At 37.2% G+C, this 25,672-nt stretch overlaps 1 protein-coding gene across 1 annotated transcript in view; it reads left to right on the top strand.

Moving 5' to 3' along the window:
• The window catches only part of FAM171B (family with sequence similarity 171 member B), a 59,162-nt gene extending 44,670 nt beyond the window's left edge, over window positions 1-14,492 (top strand). The window contains exons 4-8 of the mRNA XM_028124672.2: window positions 744-902; window positions 4,499-4,669; window positions 7,211-7,327; window positions 11,910-12,033; window positions 12,281-14,492. Coding sequence (XP_027980473.1) covers window positions 744-902; window positions 4,499-4,669; window positions 7,211-7,327; window positions 11,910-12,033; window positions 12,281-13,625 — 1,916 coding nt within the window. The 3' untranslated portion in view covers window positions 13,626-14,492. The remainder of the gene's footprint in view (window positions 1-743; window positions 903-4,498; window positions 4,670-7,210; window positions 7,328-11,909; window positions 12,034-12,280) is intronic.
• The last annotated feature ends 11,180 nt before the right edge of the window (window positions 14,493-25,672 follow it).

Below are 25,672 nucleotides of genomic sequence, written 5' to 3'. Positions count from 1 at the left end.
ATGTGTAAAGTGATCAGATGGAAGGTATAAGAGTACTTAAACAATTAATGATTAAATTTAACAATTTAACCAAACAAGAATAATGTGTTTTTTTATTTATATCCCTTATTTTCCAGGTATTATTTTTCTAGCTTCATATGTAAACTATATACTGATTTTGAGAATTATATTACATTTTATTTATCATGTACTGGTACTTTTAAAATTCTAAGAATTTAACTGATTGCTTCTGTGTTTCTCAGTGACCTTTAAAGTCAAAGCAATAGTTGATGTTTTTGATAAGTTTTAATGATTTAAGAGTTGACCCTTGGATTGTTAAAAATGCATTAATTACAGAAGTATCAATATTCTGAGTTCTCACTCCCTAAGTTATATTAAAGGATAGTGAATTCAAAGTTATTAACATGAGATAACATTTATAAATGGAATGATACTTGGATTGGTTCCAGCCCATTCTGGAATGCACCATTAACTCTTACAGAAATGAAATCCCAAGTGAACCATATGGACTAAAATGGTATGTGGGTTCCTGGAGTGAAACCCAAAAAAAGGGTGAAGAAATTCTGGACAGAAGAATCAAGCAGTTTCTAGGGTAAAGGGCCTTGTGTGATCTAAAGAAAGGAAGATTTATTTATTTCAGTTTTGAATTTAAAATAATGAGATGTTAAAGTGTCCTAAGCAATGATGCTCTGCTTGATATGCATTTGTTTTGTCTATTTATTAATGAGGTTTCCCTTTTCCAGATGCCAAATCTCAACCAAGTGTTCAGTTTTCAAAAGCCTTAATTAAACTACCCGACAACCATCACATTAACAATGTAACAGGCTATCTTACAGTTCTACAACAATTTTTGAAAGTGGACAATTTCCTGTATACAACTGGAATTACTCTCAATAAATCAGGTATTACCTACTTTTTACATAATCATAGTTATAAGAAATAGTACATAAAGCTAGTTACTAAAATGTTTATAGGAAATTCCCTTTTATCCAATGAAAGAAAGGTTATACTAGAATCTTCTGCATACATTTTATTAAGTTAATGGAAAATTTAAGTTGCAGGATATTACTATCCAAAGGAGGTAAACAAGGTATAGGAAACAGTAATATGTTGTATAACTTTGCAAGTTAAAAAATGTATTTAAAAATGAAAATTTGATTTAAAGAAGTTTATACATATTTTTATAATTTGACCTTCTAGTCAATCTTACCAAATTAATTATCAATAATTGTTAGACATAAAAAAGTTTGTCTACGGCCATACCACCCTGAACGCGCCCGATCTTGTCTGATCTCGGAAGCTAAGCAGGGTCGGGCCTGGTTAGTACTTGGATGGGAGACATAAAAAAGTTTATAGATTAGAGTAAGCAATTGGGCGTTTTTCTTCTCAAATATATTTGATATTCCCTATGAGTAAAATTATAAATATTTTAAAAATATATACTGTTGACCCTTGAACAATGCAGGGGTTGTCCCCCCCACTGTTAAAAACTTGTATAACTTTTGATTCTCCAAAAACCTAACTACTAATAGCCTACTGTTGACCAGAAGCCCTACCAGTAACAGTCTATTAAAACATATTTTGTATATGTTATATACTATATTCTTACAATAAGCTAGAGAAAGGAACATGTTAAGAAAATCATAAGAGAAAATACATTTATAGTACTGTATTTATTAAAAAGAGCCCACATAAGTGGGCCTGCTCGTTCAAATCCATGTTGTTCAGAGTCAACTGTATCCCAGATTCAACAGCGTGTACGTACCTACGGCTGGTCATGACCTAAAAGGTAAGAGGATGATGGAATGTTACATTTTATTTAATACACCCATGAATAAACCCCATAAAAATCTCTTTCCTCTGTACATCCACATTTGTGCCACCAGTTCTGCCACTTGTTGCAACATACACTGTTTTTAAAAATCACCTCAGACGGTCTGTAATTTTGGTGACTTAAGTTGTGCCATATTTTGGTCCATTTCCTTTGGGGAACAGCCGGAAAGTAAAGTAATAAACACATAGATGTTTGGGTTTTGTTTTCTTTCTTACCTGCTGCAGCGATGCTTCCTTCCTCCTTCTCTGTACTTTTCCACTCCCTCAGTGATGGGCACTTCCTTCCAAATTGTTCTCTCAGGGGTCAGCTTCTTGAAGAAGCCAATCTAAGATACCTGCCCAGATTTTTCAGACGCGTACAAACATTTACAAGAATACCAGTGTACCAGGTCACAGATGAAGCTCATGTAGCACTGGAGAGCTGGAGAGTTTTTATGGACGAGACTCATTAGGTTCAGTGAGAAGGGGACATAATATACTCTCCCTTCCAGCATTCCTCTACCACCTGCTTTTGAGATTATTCATTTAATGTTTCAGTATCTTGAGAACACTGCTAACATTTTAAAAGTTCTAGAGCAGTGCTGTCAAATGGGAATGTTGTGCTCTATCCAGTATGGTAGCTATTAGCCACATGTGCCTGTTGAGCTCCTGAAGTATGACTAGTGCACTGAGGAACTAAAGCACTAATTTCCTTTAAATTTAAGTTGCCACATGTTGCTGGTGGCTTACTTCTAGAGCTCTGTGAATATGAAAGTGTTTTTTAAAGTTGCCTCCTTTTCATTATCTTTAATCCTTTTCCCTGCCCCATTCTCTCTTCCTTGAGTTGGCCTTATCCCAAGTGGTGGTGGTGGGGTTGATCTTATCAGCTTCAGCTGCATTTAGTATGTGAAGCCACTGACTGCAAAGAACTGGGGGGGTGGGGGTGGAGTTAAAAGCAGTCACCTCAGAAAGCCAGCAGGCTTTACCAAGTAGTTTGATACAAGAAAATACAATTACTAACAGATTACTTGATAATTTCTTTGGGCTTACATTGGACTTTTACTAGTGTAACTAGTCTGTAAAATATGTATGGCATTATTTTGCTCATCTTATGATTAGTGTTTCAGGAAGCTTACAAAGATGTTTAATTGAAGTTTTTCATTAAGCCAACAGTTGCTCTGTCTGATAACTGAAGATATACACCAGGTATAGTAGAAGTGATAATGAGAATTCCTTTCCACGGACTCAAAGGCCTTCTGCTATTTCTACCTCTCTGCCCCTCAGCCTTCTTTCATCCTTGCACATACCAAGATCACTTCTGATTTGGGGGCTTTTCACTTTTCTGAGGTCTTTGCATGGATGGCCCCTTAATCATTTGGCCACGGCTCACACATCCCCTCCTCAGAGAGGCAGCTTTTATGACCCTGCAATTACATTGCCTTTCCAGAATTTCCTCAAAGCCCTGGTAAGGTACCTTCTACCACACACTTACATTTGAATGGGGGGAAAACTGATAATGGGCAAAGAAATGGAAAAAAGCATTTTTGATAGTATGAGGATTGTGAAAAAAATATTGCAAGCCAGTGTAAGAGATCATGTATCCACTGCATCTCTGGAACCAAGATGAGTATGTGGTGCCAGTAGGGGCTCGTTACAAATATTTGCTAAATGAATGAACAAAACTCTAGCTTTTAAGCTGAAGATTCAAGTTTATCCATGAAGAGCAAATAATATGTAATAAATATACCTTAGTCAACTCTTTCTAATGTATTAGTAAATTTAATTGGGAAATCTAAAATTACCAAATTATTTGTAGAAAATTTATATTAAATTGTAACATCCTTAACCATGTTACTTTATTCATTATAAATATTCTGGTTACATTATTACTTTGGCATTGCTAATATTTAAAAACAAAACAAATGCATTTTCTACTCTTTTCCCGTCAGTGATAGAGAAATATAGGTAGCTCCTGATATTTAAGAAGGCATGTTATAAATTATATGTATAATCATACTTTAAAACCTTAGGCAAAACACTATAACCAATTCTATTAATCTCACTTTCCCTGCTTTTCAAGCTTTGAAATCTAAGTAATATTTTAATGCTTATATTTAGCCTATCAAATATACATCAAAGCTTATTACCTTTATCAGCTAACAATATTGCTGATTTTGTTTCATGTTTGTCAAACCTATCAAATTTGCATTTTGAGTCAGAACGTTTTTTACACAAGGTAACTTTAAGGAGTATAACTGAGTCTGTTGGTCCTAGTACTTGAAACAAATGCTCTTGGAAGCAGGAGAGACCAAGTTTTAGACCCATATCTGTATTGATGATGTGATATGGTAGAACCTTTATTTGGGTAGTATACTAGTGAGATGTATTTTTGTTGTTGTTTTGTAGGTTTTTAAAACACTGAATTAGATTCCAGTGACCTTAAACCACATTACTCCGAAAGACTTAGATCTCTAGGCTCATATTGATTTGTCAAGTTATATAAGTATAACCTGTATTTATGATATATTTTAAAATTCTTTAATGAGGATCCAGTATCTATTTGATATTAAAATGGATAACCCTAGGTGAATAAAGGACTTAAATATTTTAGGCCCATATTACTTTTATTAGTATGTAACGACAACCTGTATTTTGCATATGATTTTTAATAAACTGTCTTTTTTAGGTTTTGAAAGTCTTGAATTGACTCCTCTTGCTGCAATATGTGTGAAAATATATTCTGGAGGAAAAGAATTAAAGGTGGATGGCTCTATTCAAGTTTCTCTCCCCCTTCTACATACAAATGATATAAGTGCAGGGGATCACATACCTGCCTGGACATTTGATATGAACATAGGTATGTGAGCTAGGTGAAAATATTTTGGATATTGCCCTTTTTGAATGTTTGAATGTTAGCTCTTAGAAATATGTTTATATATTACTGTTAGAATTTTTTCAGCTTTATTGATGTATAATTGGCAACTTTTTATGTTTACTACAGAATTAAAATTTGTCTTATTTAAAACATTAAAATATATCATTTATATTTTGAATGTTTTATCTTTAGTAGATCACCAAATCAGTAATGTTACTATTTTAAGCACTTTAAAATGACTAAAATTGGCCCACTTTGATTAGTATAATACAACTGTGGGGAAAATGATGTCAATATACTACATTAAAAAATGGCATTATTTACTCACATTCCCATGCCTTTTTTTTAAAGCTCTATGCCCAACATGAGGCTTAAACTCACAATCCCAAGATCAAGAGTCATGTGGTTGGCCACCTGAGTGACTCAGTTAAGTGTCGAGTCCCCACGTGGAGCTCCCTGCTGGGCAGGGAGTCTGCTTCTCCCTCTGCCCCCCCCCCCAGTTGTGTTTTCTCCCCCCCTCCAAAAAAAGAGTCGTGTGCTCTACTGACTGAGCCTCCCCCAAGATCTTGAATAGAAAAGTAGAAATACATTTTAAAAAATTATTTCTACTCTTACAGGCTTTTGTTTTGATAGACAATATGAACTTGTATCTAAAAGGTTGGTTAAGGCAATTGAGAAATGTATGTTAATTTCATGAAAATAAGTAACATTGTATTATTAAGATACAGAGTGCTTATTTAAAAAAAAAAAAAATCCCAAAACAAGAAACTCAGATACCAATTTTGGTCCCTGAGTTTAGCCTCCTAAATAGACGCAGGTTTTCCTCCTCTGCCTCCCTTGGTTTTGTTCTTGTGTTTCTATATAAATAAGATGGGAGTCTTTAAGTTGCCAAAACAAAACAAAACAAAAGGGATATGATCCATAATTGTTTTGGATGAGTCAGGATACAGAGCCTAGACAGTTTCACAGGATTTGATTCTCTCATCTGTGCTAATACTTTCTGGGATAGGATTTACCTTCAGAGTGGCAAGAAGGGTGTAGGTGCTCAGACTTTATACCTACCCAGGTTAAAGTCTAATGGAAAGAAAGATTCTTTCCCTAGTAGCAATTGCACAAGCTCTTGGGTTAATTGCAATTATAGAATGGAGTTTTCGTGCCCATCGCAGAACCCACGTTTGTGATCTGGGCTGGGGACTAAGACCAAATATAGTATGTTGTAATCACTGGAGTAAAAGCTCTAAGCCCTGGAGTCTAGTCCATTTACCAGCAGTGGGATTTTAAACCACTTATTTGAGCCTGAATTTCCTAATTTGTTGAGTAAAGAGTTGTTTTAAAACATTTCAAAGAATAGCTGTGTTGAGTTCTGATTGTTCATCCTGACAAAGGCCTTTGTCTTTAATGTACCTTCCAGTAACAAAATTTTTGAATTCATATATCAGATATGTAATGCTTAATGTGACTATTTAAAAGCAGTAAGCTGATCCATTTCCATCAAGTTTGTCTACCTTATTAAAAACAGTTTTACATACTGTAGATCTATCATTACAGTGAATTAACAAACCAAGTACAAATATACACTGAATTTATAAAAAAGCGTTGTTATGCTGAACTCTATAAAAAGAACTGGGTTTTACTGAATTCTTTGTCTATGGATGGCATTTTATCAGATAGCATTTTATTTTACCTTTTTTTTTTTTTTAAAGTAGGCTCCACAGCTGCCCAGTACAGGGCTTGAACTCATGAGTCTGAGATCAAGACCTGAACTGAGATCAAGAGTAGGATGCTTAACTGACCCAGGCACCCCAGAGCAGGTAGCATTTTAAAAAATATTCTTAAAAATTTGGTTCTAAAAGAGCCATGCCAGTAGTAATAGACCCAAACAGTATTTAATAAAAAAATTATTGAGGCCATAAAATATACATTATAAGTGTTTAATCAGAATCCCAGAACAGGGGACAAATAACCACCTATTGATAAATTTGGATTTCACTATTCACATCCTTAAGATATACCTCAATATGAACAATTTAAACATTACTTGGAGAAGCATGATTTCTCTAAATATGTACACTTTCTTATTTATAATGACTTTATTTAGTCATAACAAGCATTCAAATCATTCTATTGTGTATATTATTATAATATGCACTATAAATATATTTTAAAGACTTTATTTCTTTATTTATTTAGAGAACACATGTGAATGAGGGGAGAGGGAGAGAAAGAATGCCAAGTAGACTCCATGCCAAGCGCAGAGCCCAACGTGGGGCTCGATCTCACGACCCTGAGATCATATCCTGAGCCAAAACCAAGAGTCAGACGCTCAACCGACTGAGCTACCCAGGCACCCCAATATGCACTCTATTATGATATAATCTCTATTATCCCATGATAACATATTGCCAGAGTTTTCATAATCTTTGAAAGAGTTCTGCAAAGTATTCTATACATGACTATCAGCAAACTCCTATCAGCATTAAAGACATATAAACTAACTGGTATTTTTTACTTGCCTTTTTATAGGTGCTTGGGTAAATCATGGCCGAGGAACAGTCAAGGCGTATAATAATCACTTAATTTGGACATATGATGCACCACATTTGGGCTACTGGATAGCAGCTCCACTTCCAGGAACTAGAGGTATTGTAAAAATGAAAGAAAAGTAATTTGAAAAGAAATCCAAATAGGCAAACTGGAATTGATATTGCTAGGTCTTGATTTTATTGTAAACATTGCCACTTACCGACTGTATAACGTCAGAAAAAGCTTCTAGTCTCTTGATCTCAGCTTTATTTTAATATTTTTTCATGTGTATAAGATTAAGCTCAATGAACTCTAAGGTCCTTTATAGCTATGGTGTCTGATGAATCTGTGAAGTATAAAGTTTGTTCAAATCAAATGTTTACTTTTCAAGAATAAATTCCATCCACATCAGTTAGAGCCTTGGGTTGTGAGCAATAGGAACAGATCTTGGATAATTACATAAAAATTACATAAAATTAGGATATAGGGAGTTCACAGGATCCCAGGAAAGACTAAAGAACTAGATTCTAAAAGCCAGGAATCCTAGGGAATCCAGTTAGCAGGACGATTTGATTGTCTTTGCAAGATTGCTGTTGCATATATGGCTGACTCTGATCCTTTGCAGTCTTTTCCTCACACTGTTCCTTCATTCTAGGGATGAAGAATTTGGTTGGCCCAGACTTGGGTCATGAGCACACTCCTGGGGTTGAGGGCTGTTGAAAAATAGTGTCCCCATACTGTTTCCAAGATAAGACATGCGATACCCCAAATGAAAAGTTTGGCCTGACATAGGAACTGGAGGTGGACAAAAGCTAAGACACGTCCACTAGGAACCTTCTGTTCATATTCTAGGACAAATGAGTATTTTACTTTTCCTAGATTTAACATGCTATCAGATTATCTGTATGATTTGTAGTAAGGAAATCACACATGCATCTTCAGTTGTGTAAATCTCTCAAAATACTCAAACATTGCATGTTTTATCCATTAAATCTTCTTAAAGTCTTCTAACCTGTGTCGTGTACACTGGTTGCACCACAGGCCTGCTCCCACTTTATGGGCCTTCTGGGTGCTCACTGGGATCAGCTGAGTTGCTTCTTGGCTTTCCCTCTTGCCAGCTTTGCTAGGTCAGCCTTCCAGCCTTCAGCACCTTCTTCCTCCTTTATCTTGTTCTCCTTTTCTCCGTTAACCTGTGAGCTGGTTGATTTAGAAAAACAAAACAAAGCAAAACTCTGTGTCATTTTAGTGAAGTTTTTGTGGGGAGTGTGAAGGTTGAATGCATAGGTCATTCCTACATCTTTAATCATGTGTCAGAGAGTTCTTTTGGTTTATTGAGGGTCTGGGCTCCCAGCTGAGGTGCTAGTCGGGAACAGTCCCATGCATACCCCAATCCAGGATGTGGGTGACATTTTACATACATACATTTTACATATATTTACATACATTTCTCTATAGCATTCAATCACCTAACTTTGTTATGGCTGTCTATTAAACTATTAAAAAACATTTTCAGAAAGAACAGCCTTCAAATTATTAATTTTTTTCATTTTATATTGACAACCTTTGAATTTTAAACCATGCAAGATAACAAGACTTTCCCCCCCCCAATGAAACCCAAATTTAGGATTCCAATAGAAGAAATATATGAGCCATTAACCATTATGATCAAGGGGGATGTTCTCCCTGTTTTTGTTTGAACTTAGTGCTTACGAGATTATTTATTCAGAAACCAGAGGGTGGTTACTTTTGTTCTTCATGATGCAAAATATCCTGCAGTCCCGCCAGCTGTCTGGCCTTATTTCATTCTAGATTTGCAACTATAATGAAATATTGATGAAAAAGAACAATTAATATTTAATACTTCAACTCAACTAAATGCAAGTTATTTCATTTCTAATAAACATAACCTAAAGAACACATGAGTTTTATAGAGAAATGTACTTTACACGAAAAATATACCTGAAATCAATTTATATAAGATGACTATGAATTATAAAAGTCAAGTAATTTTCTAGAGTAGGTGGAAGTTTTGTTTTAGCTTATATGTCGGAAAAGATTTTGTATGAATCAGGGTACTAAAATACAAGTGTGGGATTCCCATTTAGTTTGAAGTAGATAGCTTCTGATGCTTTTGAAAAATCCACCCACAAGTATATCACAGTCAAAGGAACACTATACTAGAAATACAGATAGCTTGATTATAGCTCTGGCTTTGCCAGTAAATATCTGGCTGACCTTGAAATAGGTACTTACCCATTTTAGTATTAGTTTTCTTATTTCTAAATTGTAGGAGTTGGATATGATGATCCCTAATGTCCCCCCTGCCCCAAGTGTAGATTTTGAGTAAAATCACATTTTGTAAAATCAAGGTTGGTCCTCTGATGGACTAATGTCTGGTGTGCTGGAGCTACTTTACTTAAAATTTGGTTAATAACATACTAAATCTGTTTTTTAAATAAGTCTTAAGTAGAAGTCTAGAATTCCTTGGAAAATACAAGAAATTAAAATCAAGTTGTTTTTCATAGATTTCTCTAGTAGAGTTTAAAAAACAAGTACTTAGGACTCTTTTTAAATACACATTTTCAAATATTTAAGTGAAAATATACTTTTCTGTCTTTGTCTTTTTAGGTGCGTGCACACACACACATACACAAACACACACGCATACTTTTTGCTGTTGTCCTACATATAAAATTTTGGGGAAACCCAACAGTATCAGCCTCTTATTTCCAAAAGTGTGTTCCACTGGAATCCTATACAGTGGTTCTATTGTGGAAACATATATTCATATATCCTTAGAAGTTGAATTTCATCCAGTTATTATCAAACTTTACTCCATTGCAGCTCTGGATCCTGAATAAGAATCTGCAGATAGAATTGTTACTCTTATTTCTTTTCTGTTTGAAGAAATTGCATATTGTGCAATGCTATACTTGGTTGTCTATTATTACTTACCATATATATAGGAAAGTGTGGCCAATACTGGAGTGCCTGTTCCTTTATAACCTTGAAGTTTCATTCAGCAACAATGGTGTCATACAGCTAACACTTTCTGACTGCTTCTCATGTGCTAAGCACTAAGTGTTTTAGTAAGTATTAACTTTTAATCCTTGTAACAACCCACATAGGTGAGATCTGACAGATATGAACTGAGATACAAAGTGAGGAAACTTGCCCAAGAAATAAATGAGAATGTTACGGAGTCAACAGCGATGTTGGGGTTTGAGTACAAGTCTAGAGGTCTCCACACTCAAATGAATTCCCAGGGACTTTTTCTAAAGGAGCAAAAGGGTCCTGTGGGGATGAGGGATAGAGGTGTCTGAAGGTTAAGGTAGCAACAGATACCTTCTTCCCTTTTGTAAATACTATTTTTATACTTCATCCTCACCATATCAGGCTTTATACATGGAATCTCCTGAATGGACGGGGTGGGGGTTTTCTGTTCCTCCCCAGAATGGGTGAGTGTGGAAGAAATGTGTATATTTAAAGAGAATTAAATTTTAATAGCAACTTTCTCTAAAAAAAGAAATAGACTAGGATTCTAATTGAGGCACACTGGCTCCAAAGTTTGTATGCATAACCACAATACTGATTCTCCAAAACCTTTACTACTATTCATTATTATTTATTTTTATCAAATTAGATGAAGTGAAAGTTAAAGAATCCAAAGACCTTGTGATCCTCAGTCTTTTATTCTGGACATTTCTCATGGTAAAGTTTGCCAGAAAACCAGTTGTCTCATCACTCTTATCACCTTATCATCCTGAATACATATTAGACTCTAGTTAATAATGATCAGGAGACTTGTTACATACATTTGTGAACCAAGTGCAGTCTTAGTGATATTAAAACAGGTTACCTCAACATTAGTTGCATTTATTTTCATGCAGAATCTTCATAGCCTACAACTGATCATGCCGGTGCATTAATCCACTTTTATTGCAGTTAAGCTGATTACAACAGCAGTGTATCTGTGTGTTCTCATACAGGAAGATAGTGGGTCATTTGTACCTCTGCGTGGCATCTTCTTAATCTAGAGGCCAGCCTGAAAGAGTTGCAATTTGGAATCCTTCAAGTCCTCCAATTTTCCTTTCTAGAAAACCCTTCCTACCTACTTACCTTGGCAAATTCTTTTTTGAATTTATTTTTAAAATTTCTTTTAAAATTGATTATAGCTAATAAGTCAACCCTCCCTACCAGCATTCTATCCCCAAACCTCTGGGCACAGAAATATTTTCTCCTAGTTTATTCCACCAAATATTTTGCTGCCATACAACATGGGTCAGTTTTACTGCCTCCTGAAGCAAGTTTCCTCACTGCTGGGCCTGGAAGCCACTGTCATGACTGTTGGGCTTGGCTTGGTTCAGTTCAACATTTGTTCTCATTCCAGAACATAGGCTGAAGGAATGGCAGTACTTTGGGATACACTGTTCATATATTAGAGGATCTTAGCAAGAGGGCAGGGCCATATCATGCAGCCTCATTTAAGGGGCTCACATTTCATTGAGCAGAACAAGTCAACTGATTAAGCCCAAAGTGTGGGGGAACATATGCTCCACCCACTGGGAAGCCTGCCATTGAGACCGGAGCAACCAAATACAACCGTGTACGCATACTTAATCTGCCTTCCCCAAAATAGGACGTGGTTGAAAATTTGATCTAAAATAATATATTTTCTTTGTTTATATTGACCATTTAGGTTCAGGTATAAATGGAGACTCAAGGGACATAACTGCCTACCACACGGTGTTTCTCACAGCCATATTAGGAGGCACAGTAGTCATTGTCATTGGATTTTTTGCTGTGCTTCTTTGTTATTGCAGGTAAGAGAAATATTAATATGTACAAACACACAAAACTATCATTATAGTATGTCACTGTGTTCTGGGTATTACAAAGTTTATAAAAATAAGTAGTTTGATCTTTACAATATGTAGATTAAAATAAAAGTAGATATACTCAAACAGTATCATTGCATATATAATACACATGTCATGGGATAGTTTGTTTTTTTAATGACTCTTCTGGATCGTAAGTTTTAAACACTTTTTGCCGTCTCTTCTACTCTAGGGATAAGTGTGGTACTCCACAGAAAAGAGAAAGAAATATCACTAAACTCGAAGTCCTCAAGAGAGACCAGACAACTTCAACCACACACATAAATCATATCAGTTCAGTCAAAGTTGCATTAAAAGCTGAGGAAAAGTCACAGTTATTTAATGCCAAAAACTCCTCATATAGCCCTCAGAAAAAGGAGCCATCAAAGGCAGAAGCAGAAGAAAGAGTTTCCATGGTAAAAACTCGGGACAATTTTAAAATCTACAATGAAGATGTTCCATTTCTATCAGCCAATCAAAACAATCACTCAAGAAACCCAGCACAGTCTTTGGAGCCCACTGTAGGGTCCAAACAACCTAAACATTTTAACAACAATCTATCTTCATCTCTAGGTGATGCACAAGAGGAAAAGAGATACCTCACAGGTAATGAGGAGGTGTATGGACATTCCCACATTCCTGAACAGCTTATGCATCTCTACAGCCAACCCATTGCCATTCTTCAAACGTCTGACCTTTTCTCCACTCCAGAGCAGGTACATACTGCTAAGTCAGCTACTCTGCCAAGAAAGGGACAGTTAGTCTATGGCCAATTGATGGAACCAGTAAGCAGAGAGAACTTTACACAGACATTGCCCAAAATGCCAGTGCATTCTCACGCGCAGCCCCCAGACGCCAGGGAAGAGAATATCCCACTCGAAGGGCAACAGAGCCTGCCATCGCAAACTTCAGATTGGAGCCGGTATTCAAACAGCTTACTAGAATCGGTTTCTGTTCCTGGAACACTAAATGAAGCTGTCGTAATGACTCCCTTCTCATCAGAGCTTCAAGGAATTTCAGAACAGACCCTGCTGGAGCTGTCCAAAGGAAAGCCTTCCCCCCATCCCAGAGCATGGTTTGTGTCTCTTGATGGAAAACCAGTCGCACAAGTGAGACATTCCTTTATAGACCTGAAAAAGGGCAAGAGAGCCCAGAGCAATGACACGAGTTTGGACTCTGGGGTGGACATGAATGAGCACCACTCAAGTAGAAAACTCGAGAGGGAGAAAACTTTCATCAAAAGCATGCATCCGCCTAAGATCCTTTACTTAGAAGATTTAGACCTAAGCAGTAGCGAGAGTGGGACCACTGTTTGCTCCCCTGAGGACCCGGCTTTAAGGCACATCCTAGACGGAGGGAGTGGGGCTATCATGGAACACCCTGGGGAAGAGTCTCCAGGAAGAAAAAGCACTGCTGAAGATTTTGAAGCCAATATATCCCCCACGAAGAAAAGGGGCAGACCACCACTAGCCAAAAAGGATAGCAAGACTAATATCTGGAAGAAGCGCGAGGAACGCCCACTGCTTCCCATAAATTAACACCGAGGGTGGTTGTGTCTCCGCTGTCTCGTGTTGTTTATTCTTTGCTTCTTGTAAATTGCTGTATGAACTTTTTAAGAAGTTGAGACTGAGCAAGCTCATGGTCCCTGGACATGTCTCAAGCAGAGTAAATAGTAAAATGGCAATTCACTAATGAAAGAGAAAGATACCAAGAAATACTTTTTCTGCCCTATTCTTTTCATTTATTTTTGGGTGATGAATTTGAAGTATCCAAGAGCTCGAAATGTAAAGTAGTTTCAGGCCGTTAGTTATCTGAAAATGTTGCTCATTCAGCCAGTTTAGCCCTCTTAAGAATAACAGTGAAATGTGTACTCCCCTAAAGTTGCTTTCAGAAATGTTGCCTCTGCTTTGATGCCTGCCCCTGTCAAACATTTAGAAATGAAACTGTATTCTTTGGGCATCATAGTCTTGTGAAATATTACTGTTACGTTCTCCTCTGCCTATAGGTGAAAATAATGATAAATGTTCTCTATTGGTGTTACTCTAGAATTTAAAGGCCAAACAATATTTCCTTTCTGCAGTAAACGGCATGTGCACTGTATCAACCCCAAAATAAATCCTACTCCTGTAAGATAGGAAGCTGCTTGGTTGGTAGAGAGGGAAACAGCAGCTCTTTGGTTGTTTTTGGATATAACTTCACAGAATCAGATGTTAACTTGTTATTTAGAAATCTGAAAAATGAACGCTCTGATACTTTAATTTTTATTTAAAATTTTTTTTCCCTGCTTCTACAGTGAAATGAGCTTAGCTGTCAAGGAAAACTTTTAGCAATCTGGAAAAAAAAAAACCTCTATCTTTAAGACTCACTGATACATGTAGGCTAAAATCAGCTTTAGGATATTTTTTCTATCCCCCCGCCATTCATTCATTTTAAACTTGATTTAAAATTTAATATTTAGGTGATCATAGGAAACTTTCAGTTTATTAACAAAATATGTGAAGCTAAAGGAAATGAACGTTTCATTTTTTTTGAAATGATGAGCAGGAAAATAAATTCTATTTCCCTGAGACTCAAAAAAACCTTCAGAATATTAGGGTATATATCCAGATGTTTTTCTCTTGACATTCATAAAAGATGTTTTAGAAAATGTTTCAATTTAATGGAGAAGTAAAAGTTTTTTTAAATCACTTACAGCATTTGCAACTTTTCTAGTTTTGAAAGTAATATACCCATGCTCTCTCCATCATGGAAAAGAATTCAGAATGAATACATTCAACAGCTGTTTTTAATTATAATTGTCTTCAACTCTGAATTATTCATATGTCCTAAAAATAAAGCTCTTTGTTAATTAAAATCAGCTCATCCCATTTTTCTTAAAATTTCCATGAAGGCAAATGTCTGAAGCAGCTTCCCCTTTCCCTTGGGGGAAAAGTAAAACTAAATTACTTTTTCTCATCCTCTTCTATTCAACATGGGAGCAACATAGAGACCCAAGGCACATAAACAATTTGAAAGAAGCAAAATTAGCCATATTAGCTTTAGTCAAATTATAGATGGATAGTCAGTGAAAGACAACCGTTTTTTTCCCCTAAGATAGTCAACTTCAGCCAATTTTTTTCCTGTAATTACTTTAGTTTTTCCTATAACACCTAACCTGTCAGATAATACTCCTTTCTGAATTAACCCAAAGAACTTAAAAACATAGACAAAAGTTTGCCATATTTTACCCAATCCATAGGAAAGAGAAATATTTGGGGTAATACCTAGGTTTAGTTTTTTGAGTAGGAGGTTTCTTACTGGTCTACAGAAAGATGCATTAAAAGTGGCATAAATGAAAATGACTTGGAAAAGGTTACAGAGTTAGTGCTCTGCTGAAGTGCCTTTGATATAGACTTGCTTTATTGGAAGGATATGCTAACATCTTTCTTTAATGTGCATTTTCTTTGTGTTAGCCAAATTAAACAGATGTGCAGTTTTTGTTAATTAAAAAATATAGACCTAGTGTTTCATGTTGGAACAATGAATTTTGCATGCAAGTAACATTTCTCTTTTGTGTTTTTTTGACTCCAGTTTATATTGATAAGTTATGTTGGAATGAAGTGAGAAACTATGTAGTAAAATGGTGCACTTCAATATTTTAAGTTTATATTTTCCCTACCTTTAAATAAAAATGTTTCATCTTTTAGCTTGGTAATGGAATACACATGTTGATATAAGGGTATATCATTCAAGTATGCCACTTATTCATTCTTCTGTAAAGGAAATGAGGTGTATCCCTAGGGGCTTTTCTAGAAATACTTTTTTTGGTTTCAGAATTTTTTTTTTAATACACTGCACATTCTGTTCTCAATGGGAAAGTATAGGCAATTTACCTTTTCTAATCAAAAATGTGTAACTTCTCATTTGTGAGTAGTTCACAAATTTCCTGTTAAAAAGCTGAAGCCATCTACTTTTTCTTAACCCACGTAATAATTACCCTACAATATTCACAACTTTCTTAAATTTTTAAATTGAAAACCAACAGTTTTTTGCAAATGTAACTCTTGAGAATTTTGATCACAAATTGTTAACATTTGTGGATCCTTTGTATATACTTTGGATATATCTTAAAAGCAAAATTATCCCTCAATAACTGATGGATTCGTTTACTAAAGCACAGCGATATGTATTTTTGAATACATATTATGATCTTGAGACTTTATAAAATCAATTTTTATGATATTTATGCAGTTGTATGGGGTTTACACCCTTTTATAATATGCAGTATACCACGAAGGTCACAAATGTTGAGGAATAAAAGCACTTCTTTGCTTTGGCAATCATTTTCAGATCACTTTCTGTGTTTGAATCCTCTGATATCAATACATACAGAGTTTTAGGAATCTGTGGGTCAAATAATGTCCCTCAAAACTTCCCAGAAAGGTGAAGCTCAAAGTTTGTATTCATTTATAATGAATGACTCATTTACCCATGTTTTGGCATTGTAAAGAATTTGACCATGTTAATTTCCATCTCAGACCTTAAGTTGACATATTGCCCTCTTGTTTCTAAGTATTTCTATGTTTTGTATTTCAACAGAGGAATCTCACACTTCATTGTATTTATTGCCATTATTACTATATTTACTGCTGAAAACTGTAACAATCTGAAGATTTGTAAAATGTTAAACATAGTTCATTAAAGATAATAAATTTAAAAAGTACTTGGTGCATTGATTTAAAAATTTACTTTTTTTAGAGAGTGGGGAGGGGCATAGGGAGAAGAGAAAATTCCAGGCAGACTCCATGCTGAGCATGGAGCCTGACTCAGGTCTCAATCCCACCACCCTGAGATTACAACCGGAGTGGAAACCAAGAGCTGGATGCTCAGCCATTTCTGCCACCCAGGCATCCCCTTGATGTTCTTTAATTTGGGGTAAGCTAACAGAACATTCCTCCCTAAACTGTCACTTAATCTAGTAAATACTCAATTATTACTTCTTCCTTTATTACACTCCCTGTGGCAAAATAAAGATATTTGAGTACCCTTTGTTTATATAATGAACTTGATTTCTCTTTGGAGAACATGAAATACAAAGTTCACGTTTTTACTGTTAAAGCTGAGTAGAGACAAATTATCTTTCCATTCAATGAGAAGACTTAAGATAATGTGATAGAATGTAAAATAAAATTGCAGTACCCAAAATACCTGAGAAAATGATACGTTATCCCCTCCCCCTCCACTTAAAATTATTTGGACTTTAAACATAAGACAATATAATCACACAAAGGCTATTCATATTTAGGGTATTAGATCTCCTTCAAGAGCCCTTCTCACCTAACTGAACCATACTCAAGTTCAGACAGTTTCTTTTTGGGGTTTTAGAATATCTTTAAATTTTATTTTATTTATTATTTTTTAAGTACACTCCATGCCCAGTGTGGAGCCCAACACGGGACTTGAACTCACAACCCTGAGATCAAGACCTGAGCTGAGATCAAGAGTCAGACCCTTAACTGACTGAGCCACCTAGGTGCTCCTATTTTTTTATTTTTAAGTAATCTCTACACCCAACGTGGGACTTGATCTTAAAACCCTGAGATCAAGAGTTGCATGCTCTACTGACTGAGCCAGCCAGGTGCCCCTAGAATATCTTTTAGAATCGTTATCTTGGCTGCCATGTTTTCAGACATTTTGTATAACATATAGATTAATATGGTAGTAGAAATACCTTTGGTTAGTTCTAATGGGAACTGGGCTCTGAATCCACTTACAAATACACTGCAGATTAAGACCTCAGCACTATTGTTTGAGATAGACACTCCCATCTGGATCCCTGTAGAGTGTAAGCCAGGCTGTGGCTACCTTTGTTCCAGGGCCTGGTCTCCCACTGGGATAGTCTATACTAAAGTCTTGACGGAAACAGTGCAGTTTCTAGAGTTGTCACACAGGACCCAACCTAAGCTCACATGGAACTGATTGTAACAGAAAATAGATTTCATAAATCACAATCAGAAACATAGCTGCCAAACAGATGATGTTCATGAGCCAGTCATCACATTCTCATCTCAGAAGGGAAATTAATATGGGAAGACTAATATGTAAGAACTATAGGAAAGTTGGATGGAGTCAGGAGATTTTTTAATGAAATTTATCAGAAGTGATTCACCTATCAGTACTTGATACTTGTGACAGCTAATTAAGGACCTTTCCCTAAACTACATGCTATTGGGATATAGTACCAGTTAAAACTATACCACAGGGTTGCTTTATCTAGACTCCTTAAAATCACTTTTTGGCCTTTTTATAGGTAGATTTCGCTATTATGGTTTACAGGGAGCTAGATTAATTCTTATCAGTAAGCTCTTTGAAGCAATTGTGGGGTTAATTTCTATTGAGAACTCTGTTCTATTGTCTTAGATTTGGATTTGTTTGCTCCATCAACATAAATTCTTTCCTTGACTTTCTTATCTTTTTCCTTTATTTTGAGCCTCTTTTTTGGTGGGGTCTGTGGACTTCTGCCCAACTGGATTTTTTTTTTTTAATAACATTTTCAGAGTTTGACTAGAAAAAAATCATATTGATTATAATCAATTTATAATGTTAAATACCAAGAAGGTAATAAAATCAATTGCAAATTATGGAAAAACATTTTCATTAAAATATATATGGCAAATTTCTTATGGAGAAAATAGTGATAACCATTTTCTTTCTAAACTAGATAGACTTAGAGACCACATTTTAAAATTACCTGGGTTTATCAAAACTGCAGTAACACTTCTTCCCACTTTGTTAGCTACAGTAGCTAAAGACCTACCTGCTTCTGTTGGGAAAGTTTACATGTTGAGAAGTATATGATTTCTTTTTTCCCAATGACAAAAACTTTCTTGACTGAATCTTACATTTCCTGTACTTACTATGGTTGTAAATAATATACCACAGTCCTGCAGGGATACCCAATTTCCCACATGATTTAGCCTTTTTTTTTTTTGTCTGTACTTCAGGTTGACTAGAAGTTTCATAATTCATATGTTGACTGATTCTAATCCTTATAGGCCTTATTAAAACACTAGACTAACTGCAGACAGTCTGATTCAAAACAAACCAGATAATTACATTCCCAGGAGTCTCGGGGCTTATTACACTTGAACAGCTTAGTTAAAAACCTTTCCTAGATACAATATTGAAAAGTATAATTGTGGCTATTAAGCAACATGGAATAAATAGTGCAAAATAATTTTTATTTTATATATTTCTATATTTCAGTCTAGAAAAAATAGATTTTTGTTTTACATAGGAAGTATTTTTAAAAAGTATATTTATTCAGCGTATCTACCCCTAATATCCAGCTTTCTGTGATAAATACTATTTCAAAACCCTGATTTCTAACTTAGATGACTTCTGAAAGATTTGTGTTCATTAGATACAGAAATGTTAAATTATTAACATGTACTTTTATAGTACATGTTTTTTTTCATTTAGTGTTTATTACTGATTATTGGGGTAACTGGGTGTCTGGGAGAGATCAGTCTTTTTCTTTTAGATATTCTGAATTATAAGAATTGGTGAGGCATCTAGATTTCTCATGCACTTCCCTTACATGGCTGATGGAAAACTTAAATAAGGTAGTATAGAGGAAAAAACACAGGCTAGGCAAATATTAGTTATTGGTTTTTTGACACTACATTTGATGAATTTAAATTATAAGGGGTTGCTTTTATGGCTCAACCTTCTTAAACCAAGGTTATCTCCATTTAAGAACCCGTGATCATCACTGCAAACTAACTGGCACTTGAAGGCTACATTTTGATAACTGAGTTCTTACAGCCATTATTGTTGTGCTTTTTCATCAGGATCACTAGGTATTGGGAAAAAAGAGGACCTGTAAAATTAGGGAGGAAGGGGATCCAAGACAGTGGTGTAGGAAGACCCTGAACTTACCTCCTCCCAGGAACACAACAAATTTAAGCTATATATAGAATGATTTTCCTCTGAAAGGGAGGAACTAGAGAATTAGATGAACAATGTATTTACAACAATTCAATATATTCACAACAAAAGACAAGAGATGCACTGAGAAGAATAAAAGAAGCAAAGACATGACCTTTCTCTGGACTCCACTGCTGATGTGGTGACCCCACAATAGGAAAGGATCCCCAAAATATGGGATTCTCTTTTGAGGAGTGAAGGGACTATTCCCCACACTAGGCAACCCAACCGTTTGAGCTGGCACTGGAAAGATGAGCCCCCAAAATATCTGGTATTGAAAATCTGGGCAATAAAAATCAGGAGAATCATAGACCTATAGGGTACAGAAATCCCACTCTTCTAGGGCTTGTGCACAAACTCATTTGCCCTGAGATCCAGCACAAAAGCACAGATTGAAAAGTGTCTAAGCCGTAAGCAAGGGAGACCCACTTACTAATTTTAAAGCAGCTATTGGCAAGACAGGAATCTTCAGGGACTTTATCCAGGGACGGAAGTTCTGGCAGACCACAGTTTTACAATCTTGTTCTAACATGCTGGTGACAGAGCCAAAGGGCACCATTTTTGGAGCCTTCCCTCTAACCTGCTAGCACCAGAGAGCATGATCTACCTACCCTGTGCCATAACTGAGCTGGGTGAGCATCCTGAGCCGCACCCATACAAGATAACACCCAAACCACAACAGGGCCAAGTGAGTGTCCCGAACCCCATGCTCCTTGCTCAGCAGTGGAGAGGCAAACACCCTGGGTGAGAGTCCTGAGCCCTGCACAACCCTCATAGATACCAAGCTACAACTGGCCAGGGGAGCACCCTGAACCCCAGCCATCCTGCACAGAAGTGGGATGGGTGAGTGCCCTGGGCCCCACGTCCCTGAACAGCAACTGCAAGCCTATCATAGCTAGTAAGAAATATAGCCCATACAAGGGATGCCCATAGAGTGTCTGGCTCTGGTGACCAAGGGTGATTGTACTTCTGGCCCACATGGTACAACTCCTATACAAGACCACTCATTAAAGGCTAGAACTTGTATGGAACCAGAAAAGACCTCAAATAGCCAAAGGAATGTTGAAAAAGAAAACCAAAGCTGGTAGCATCCCAATTCCAGACTTCAAGCTCTATTACAAAGCTATAATCATCAAGATGATATATTACTGGCGCAAAAACAGACACATAGATCAATGGAACAGAATAGGGAACCCAGAAATGGACCCTCAACCCTATCGTCAACTAATCTTTGACAAAGCAGGAAAGAATCTCCAATGGAAAAAAGACAGTCTCTTCAAAAAATGGTGTTGGGAAAATTGGACAGCCACATGCAGAAGAATGAAGCTGGACCATTTCTTTACACCATACACAAAAATAGACTCAAAATGGATGAAAGACCTAAATGTGAGACAGCAATCCATCAAAATCCTAGAGGAGAACATAGGCAGCAACCTTTGTGACTTTGACCATGGCAATTCTTGCTAGATACATCTCCAAAGGCAAGAGAAACAAAGGCAAAAATGAACTACTGGGACCTCATCAAGATAAAAAGCTTTTGCTCAGCAAAGGAAAACAGTTGACAAAACCAAAAGACAACCGACAGAATGGGAGAAGATATTTGCAAATGTCTTATCAGATAAAGGGTTAGTATCCAAAATCTATAAAGAACTTATCAAACTCAACACCCAAAGAACACATAATCCCATCAAGAAATGGGCAGAAGACATGAACAGACATTTCTGCAAAGAAGACATCCAAATGGCTAACAAACACATGAAACAGTGCTCAACATCGCTCGGCATCAGGGAAACACAAATCAAAACCACAATAAGACACCACCTCACACCAGTCAGAATGGCTAAAATTAACAGGTCAGGAAGTGACAGATGTTGGCAAGGATGCAGAGAAAGGGGAACCCTCCTACACTGTTGGTGGGAATGCAAGCTGGTGCAGCCACTCTGGAAAACAGTATGGAGGCTCCTCAAAAAGTTGAAAATAAGAGTTACACTATGACCCAGCAATTGCACTACTAGGTATCTACTCCAAAGATTCAAATGTAGTGATCCGAAGGGGCACCTGCACCCCAATGTTTATAGCAGCAATGTCCACAATAGCCAAACTATGGAAAGAGCCTAGATGTCCATCGACAGATGAATGGATAAAGAAGATGTGGCATACACACACACACACACACACACACACACACACACACACACACACACACACACACGGACTATTAACACAGCCATCAAAATAATGAAATCTTGCCATTTGCAATGACGTGGATAGAACTAGAGGGTATTATGCTAAGTGAAATAAGTCAGTCAGAGAAAGACAATTATCATATGATCTCAGTGATATGCAGAATTTAAGAAACAAGGCAGAGGATCATAGGGGTAGAGAGGAAAAAATGAAACAAGACAAAACCATAAGAAACTCTTAATCTTAGGAAAGAAACTGAGTGTTGCTGGAGGGGCGGCGGAGGGGAATGGGGTAACTGGATTATGGACATTGGAGAGGGTGTGTGTTGTGGTGAGCACTGGGTGTTGTGTAAGACTGATGAATCACAGGCCTGTGCCCCTGAAACAAATAATACATTATATGTTAATTTAAAAAAATAAAAAAATAAAGGCTAAGAGAGGTAGCCATTTTGCCTAATACATATAGACGGAGAAAAAGGCAAAATGAGGAGACAGAGGAATATGCTCCAAACCAAAGAACATGACAAATCCCCAGAAAAAGACCTTAATGAATTGGAGATAACCAACCTATGTAATAAAGAATTCAAAGTAATGGTCATAAAAATGCTCACTGATCTTGGGAGAATTGGATGAACACAGCAAGAACTTCAACAAAGAGATAGAAAACATAAGAAAGCACCAATCAGGAGTCATAACTAGACTGAAAAATACACTAGAGGAGTACAACAGCAGAACAGATGAAATAGAAGCACAAATCAACAAGCTGGAAGGCAAAGCAATGGAAAACATCCAGACAGAACAGCAAAATGAAAAAAAGAATTAAAAGAAGTGAGGATACATTAAGAGACCTCTGGGACAACATCAAGCAGAAATAACTTTCATATTAGAGATGTTCCAGAGGGAGAGAGGAAAAAGGGCCAGAAAAATTATTTGAAGAAATAATGCCTGAAAACTTCTCTAATCGGGGGAAGGAGACAGACATCCAGGTCCAGGAAGCCCAGAGAGTTCCAAACATGGTGGACCCAAACAGAAACACAATGAAACATATTATAGTAAAAATGGTAAAAGTTAAGGATAAAAGGATAAAGAAAACCTTAAAGGCAGTAAGACATAAGCAACACATGGCTAAGAGAATTTTCATAATCATATCCAGGCAGGTGTCCACAGACTATTTACAGGCCAGAAGGGAGGCAGGACATATTCAAAGTGCTGACAGGGCACAACTGCCAACCAGGAAGTCCCTCCCCAGGCAAGGCTGTCATTCAGAATCCAAGGAGAGATTCAGAGTTTTCCAGACAAGCAAAAGCCAAAGGAGGTCTTCACCACGAGACCAGCTTTGCAAGATATGTTAAAGGGACTTCTGTAAGCTAAAAAGAAAGAGTGCTAATTAATAAAGAGAAAATATAGGAGAGTAAAAGTCTTACCAGACGAGGTAAATAAATAAAGGTAGTAGATCAACCACTTATAAAGCAAGTATGAAGGGTAAAAGAAAAAAGTAGTAAAATTAGTTTAAAAAATATAATAGTTAAGAATACATGAGATACATAAAATAAAAAGACATAAGACGTGGTTCCACTCCAAGATGGTGATGTAGGAAGACCCTTAACTTATCTCCTCCACGGACACACCAAATTATACAGTTATTTATAGAGCAATTCCTCCTGAAGAAGAACTAAGGCTGACTGCACAGCTTCTGTACAACAGAAGATAGACCATACAGAGATAGAGAATGGCAAGGCAGACAAAGACACAGTAAGGAAAAGAACCAACTTCCTGCTGTGAACTGCAGTGGGGAGAAATAGTACTGCAGGACCATGAGCAGATTTGTTTGCTCCGGGACACAGGAAGAAGAAAAAAAAAAGCTGTGGTTTAAAACAACTTGAATATAAAGGAACTAACCCTAGAACCCTCCCAAATGGCAAGGGAGCTGCTGGAACTCTTCCCAGGTTGGAGGAGGTGGCAAACACCACAGTTTACATTCCTTCTCCTCCTTGATATCATGGACAGGAGCAGGGTCCAGGTGCTCTGGTTGGTCTACTGCCTCAGTGAGCTCTAGGCCCCTAGCCCACACCAGCTCTAGCCATCCCACCAAGGTAATTTCAGCATGGCACACACCAGGACACCCCTGGTCAGGGCTCACTACAGCTCCAGCCATCTTGCCAAGGTGACACAGGGGCAAAGCACCCTGAAACATTCCAGGCCCACCCCACTTTGGCTCCTAGGGCACTCCCAATGCAGAGTGCTCTGAGACCTCCTAGCTCATGCCTGCTTCAGATCCAGCTACCCTGCCAGGGTGCTTCTTGCAGGGATCACCCCAGAAAACACAGCTGGGGCCCTCCTCTGTTCCAACTGTCCCACCAGGGCACACCCTGCATGGACCACTTTGGGATACCCTGGCCTGCACTCCACCATGGCTCTAGCCACTATGCCAAGGTACCCCAGCACAGAGCACCCTGGGATACTCTGACTTGCCCTACCCACTTCAGCTACAGCTGTCTTGCCCAAGTGCCCCCTGCACAGGGCACCCAAGGACCCCATGGCTGGTGCCTCACCTAGGCTCCAGCTGCCCTGCCAGAGCAACCCCTGCACAGAGCACTCTGTGACCCCCCCTGGCCTGCACCCTAGCTTGGCTCCAGCCTCTCTCCCAGGATACCCTGTGTGGAGCACCCCAGGACCTTCCGGCTTGTACCCAATTCAGCTTTAGCTGTCCTGACAGGGCATTCTCTATGTGAAGAGCCTCAGGACCACCTGAGACATGTCCACTTCAGCTCCAGCCATCCCACCAGGGCAGCCCCAGCATGAAGTGCTTTGGGACCCCCAGTCTACACCAGCCGCAGTTCCAGCCAGCCAGCCAGCCAAAGTCACCAGGCACACATAATAGGCACAGAGGATGACTATCCAAAAAACCATTCCTTCAGGTTTAGGCAAAGTAGCTGTTTTACTTAATTTATAGAAACAACACAGAGAGTCAAGCAAAATGAGACAGGAATATGCTAAAAATGAAAGAATAAGATAAAAGTTCAGAAAAGTAACTAAATGAAATGGTGATAAGAAATATGCCTGATAAATAGTTTAAAGTAATGATCATAACTATGCTCACTGGACTGGAGACACAATTGGAAGAATTCAGTGAGAACTTCAACAAAGAGCGAGAAAATATAAAAAAAAAAGGCAATCAGAGTTGAATAACACAACTGAAATGAAAACAAAACATTAGAGGGAATCAGCAATAGATTAGCAGATGCAGAAAAATAGATCAGCTATCTGAAAGACAGGATAATAGAAAGCAGTCAGATGAATCAAAGGGTTAAGGGATCTCTTGGACAACATTAAGCAAACAAACATTCACATAATATGAAAAAGAGAGAAAGAAGCAGAAACCTTATTTGAAAAAATAATTGAAAACTTCTCTAACCTGGGGAAGGAAACAGAAA

The sequence above is a fragment of the Eumetopias jubatus genome, unplaced genomic scaffold (genome assembly GCF_037043125.1).
Source record: "Eumetopias jubatus isolate StellerSeaLion01/CBP00866 unplaced genomic scaffold, mEumJub1_p1.0 scaffold_3, whole genome shotgun sequence".
Classification (NCBI taxonomy): Eukaryota; Metazoa; Chordata; class Mammalia; order Carnivora; family Otariidae; genus Eumetopias; species Eumetopias jubatus.
Note: the sequence above shows the minus strand (reverse complement) of the source record. Positions and strands in the feature narration are given on the sequence as shown.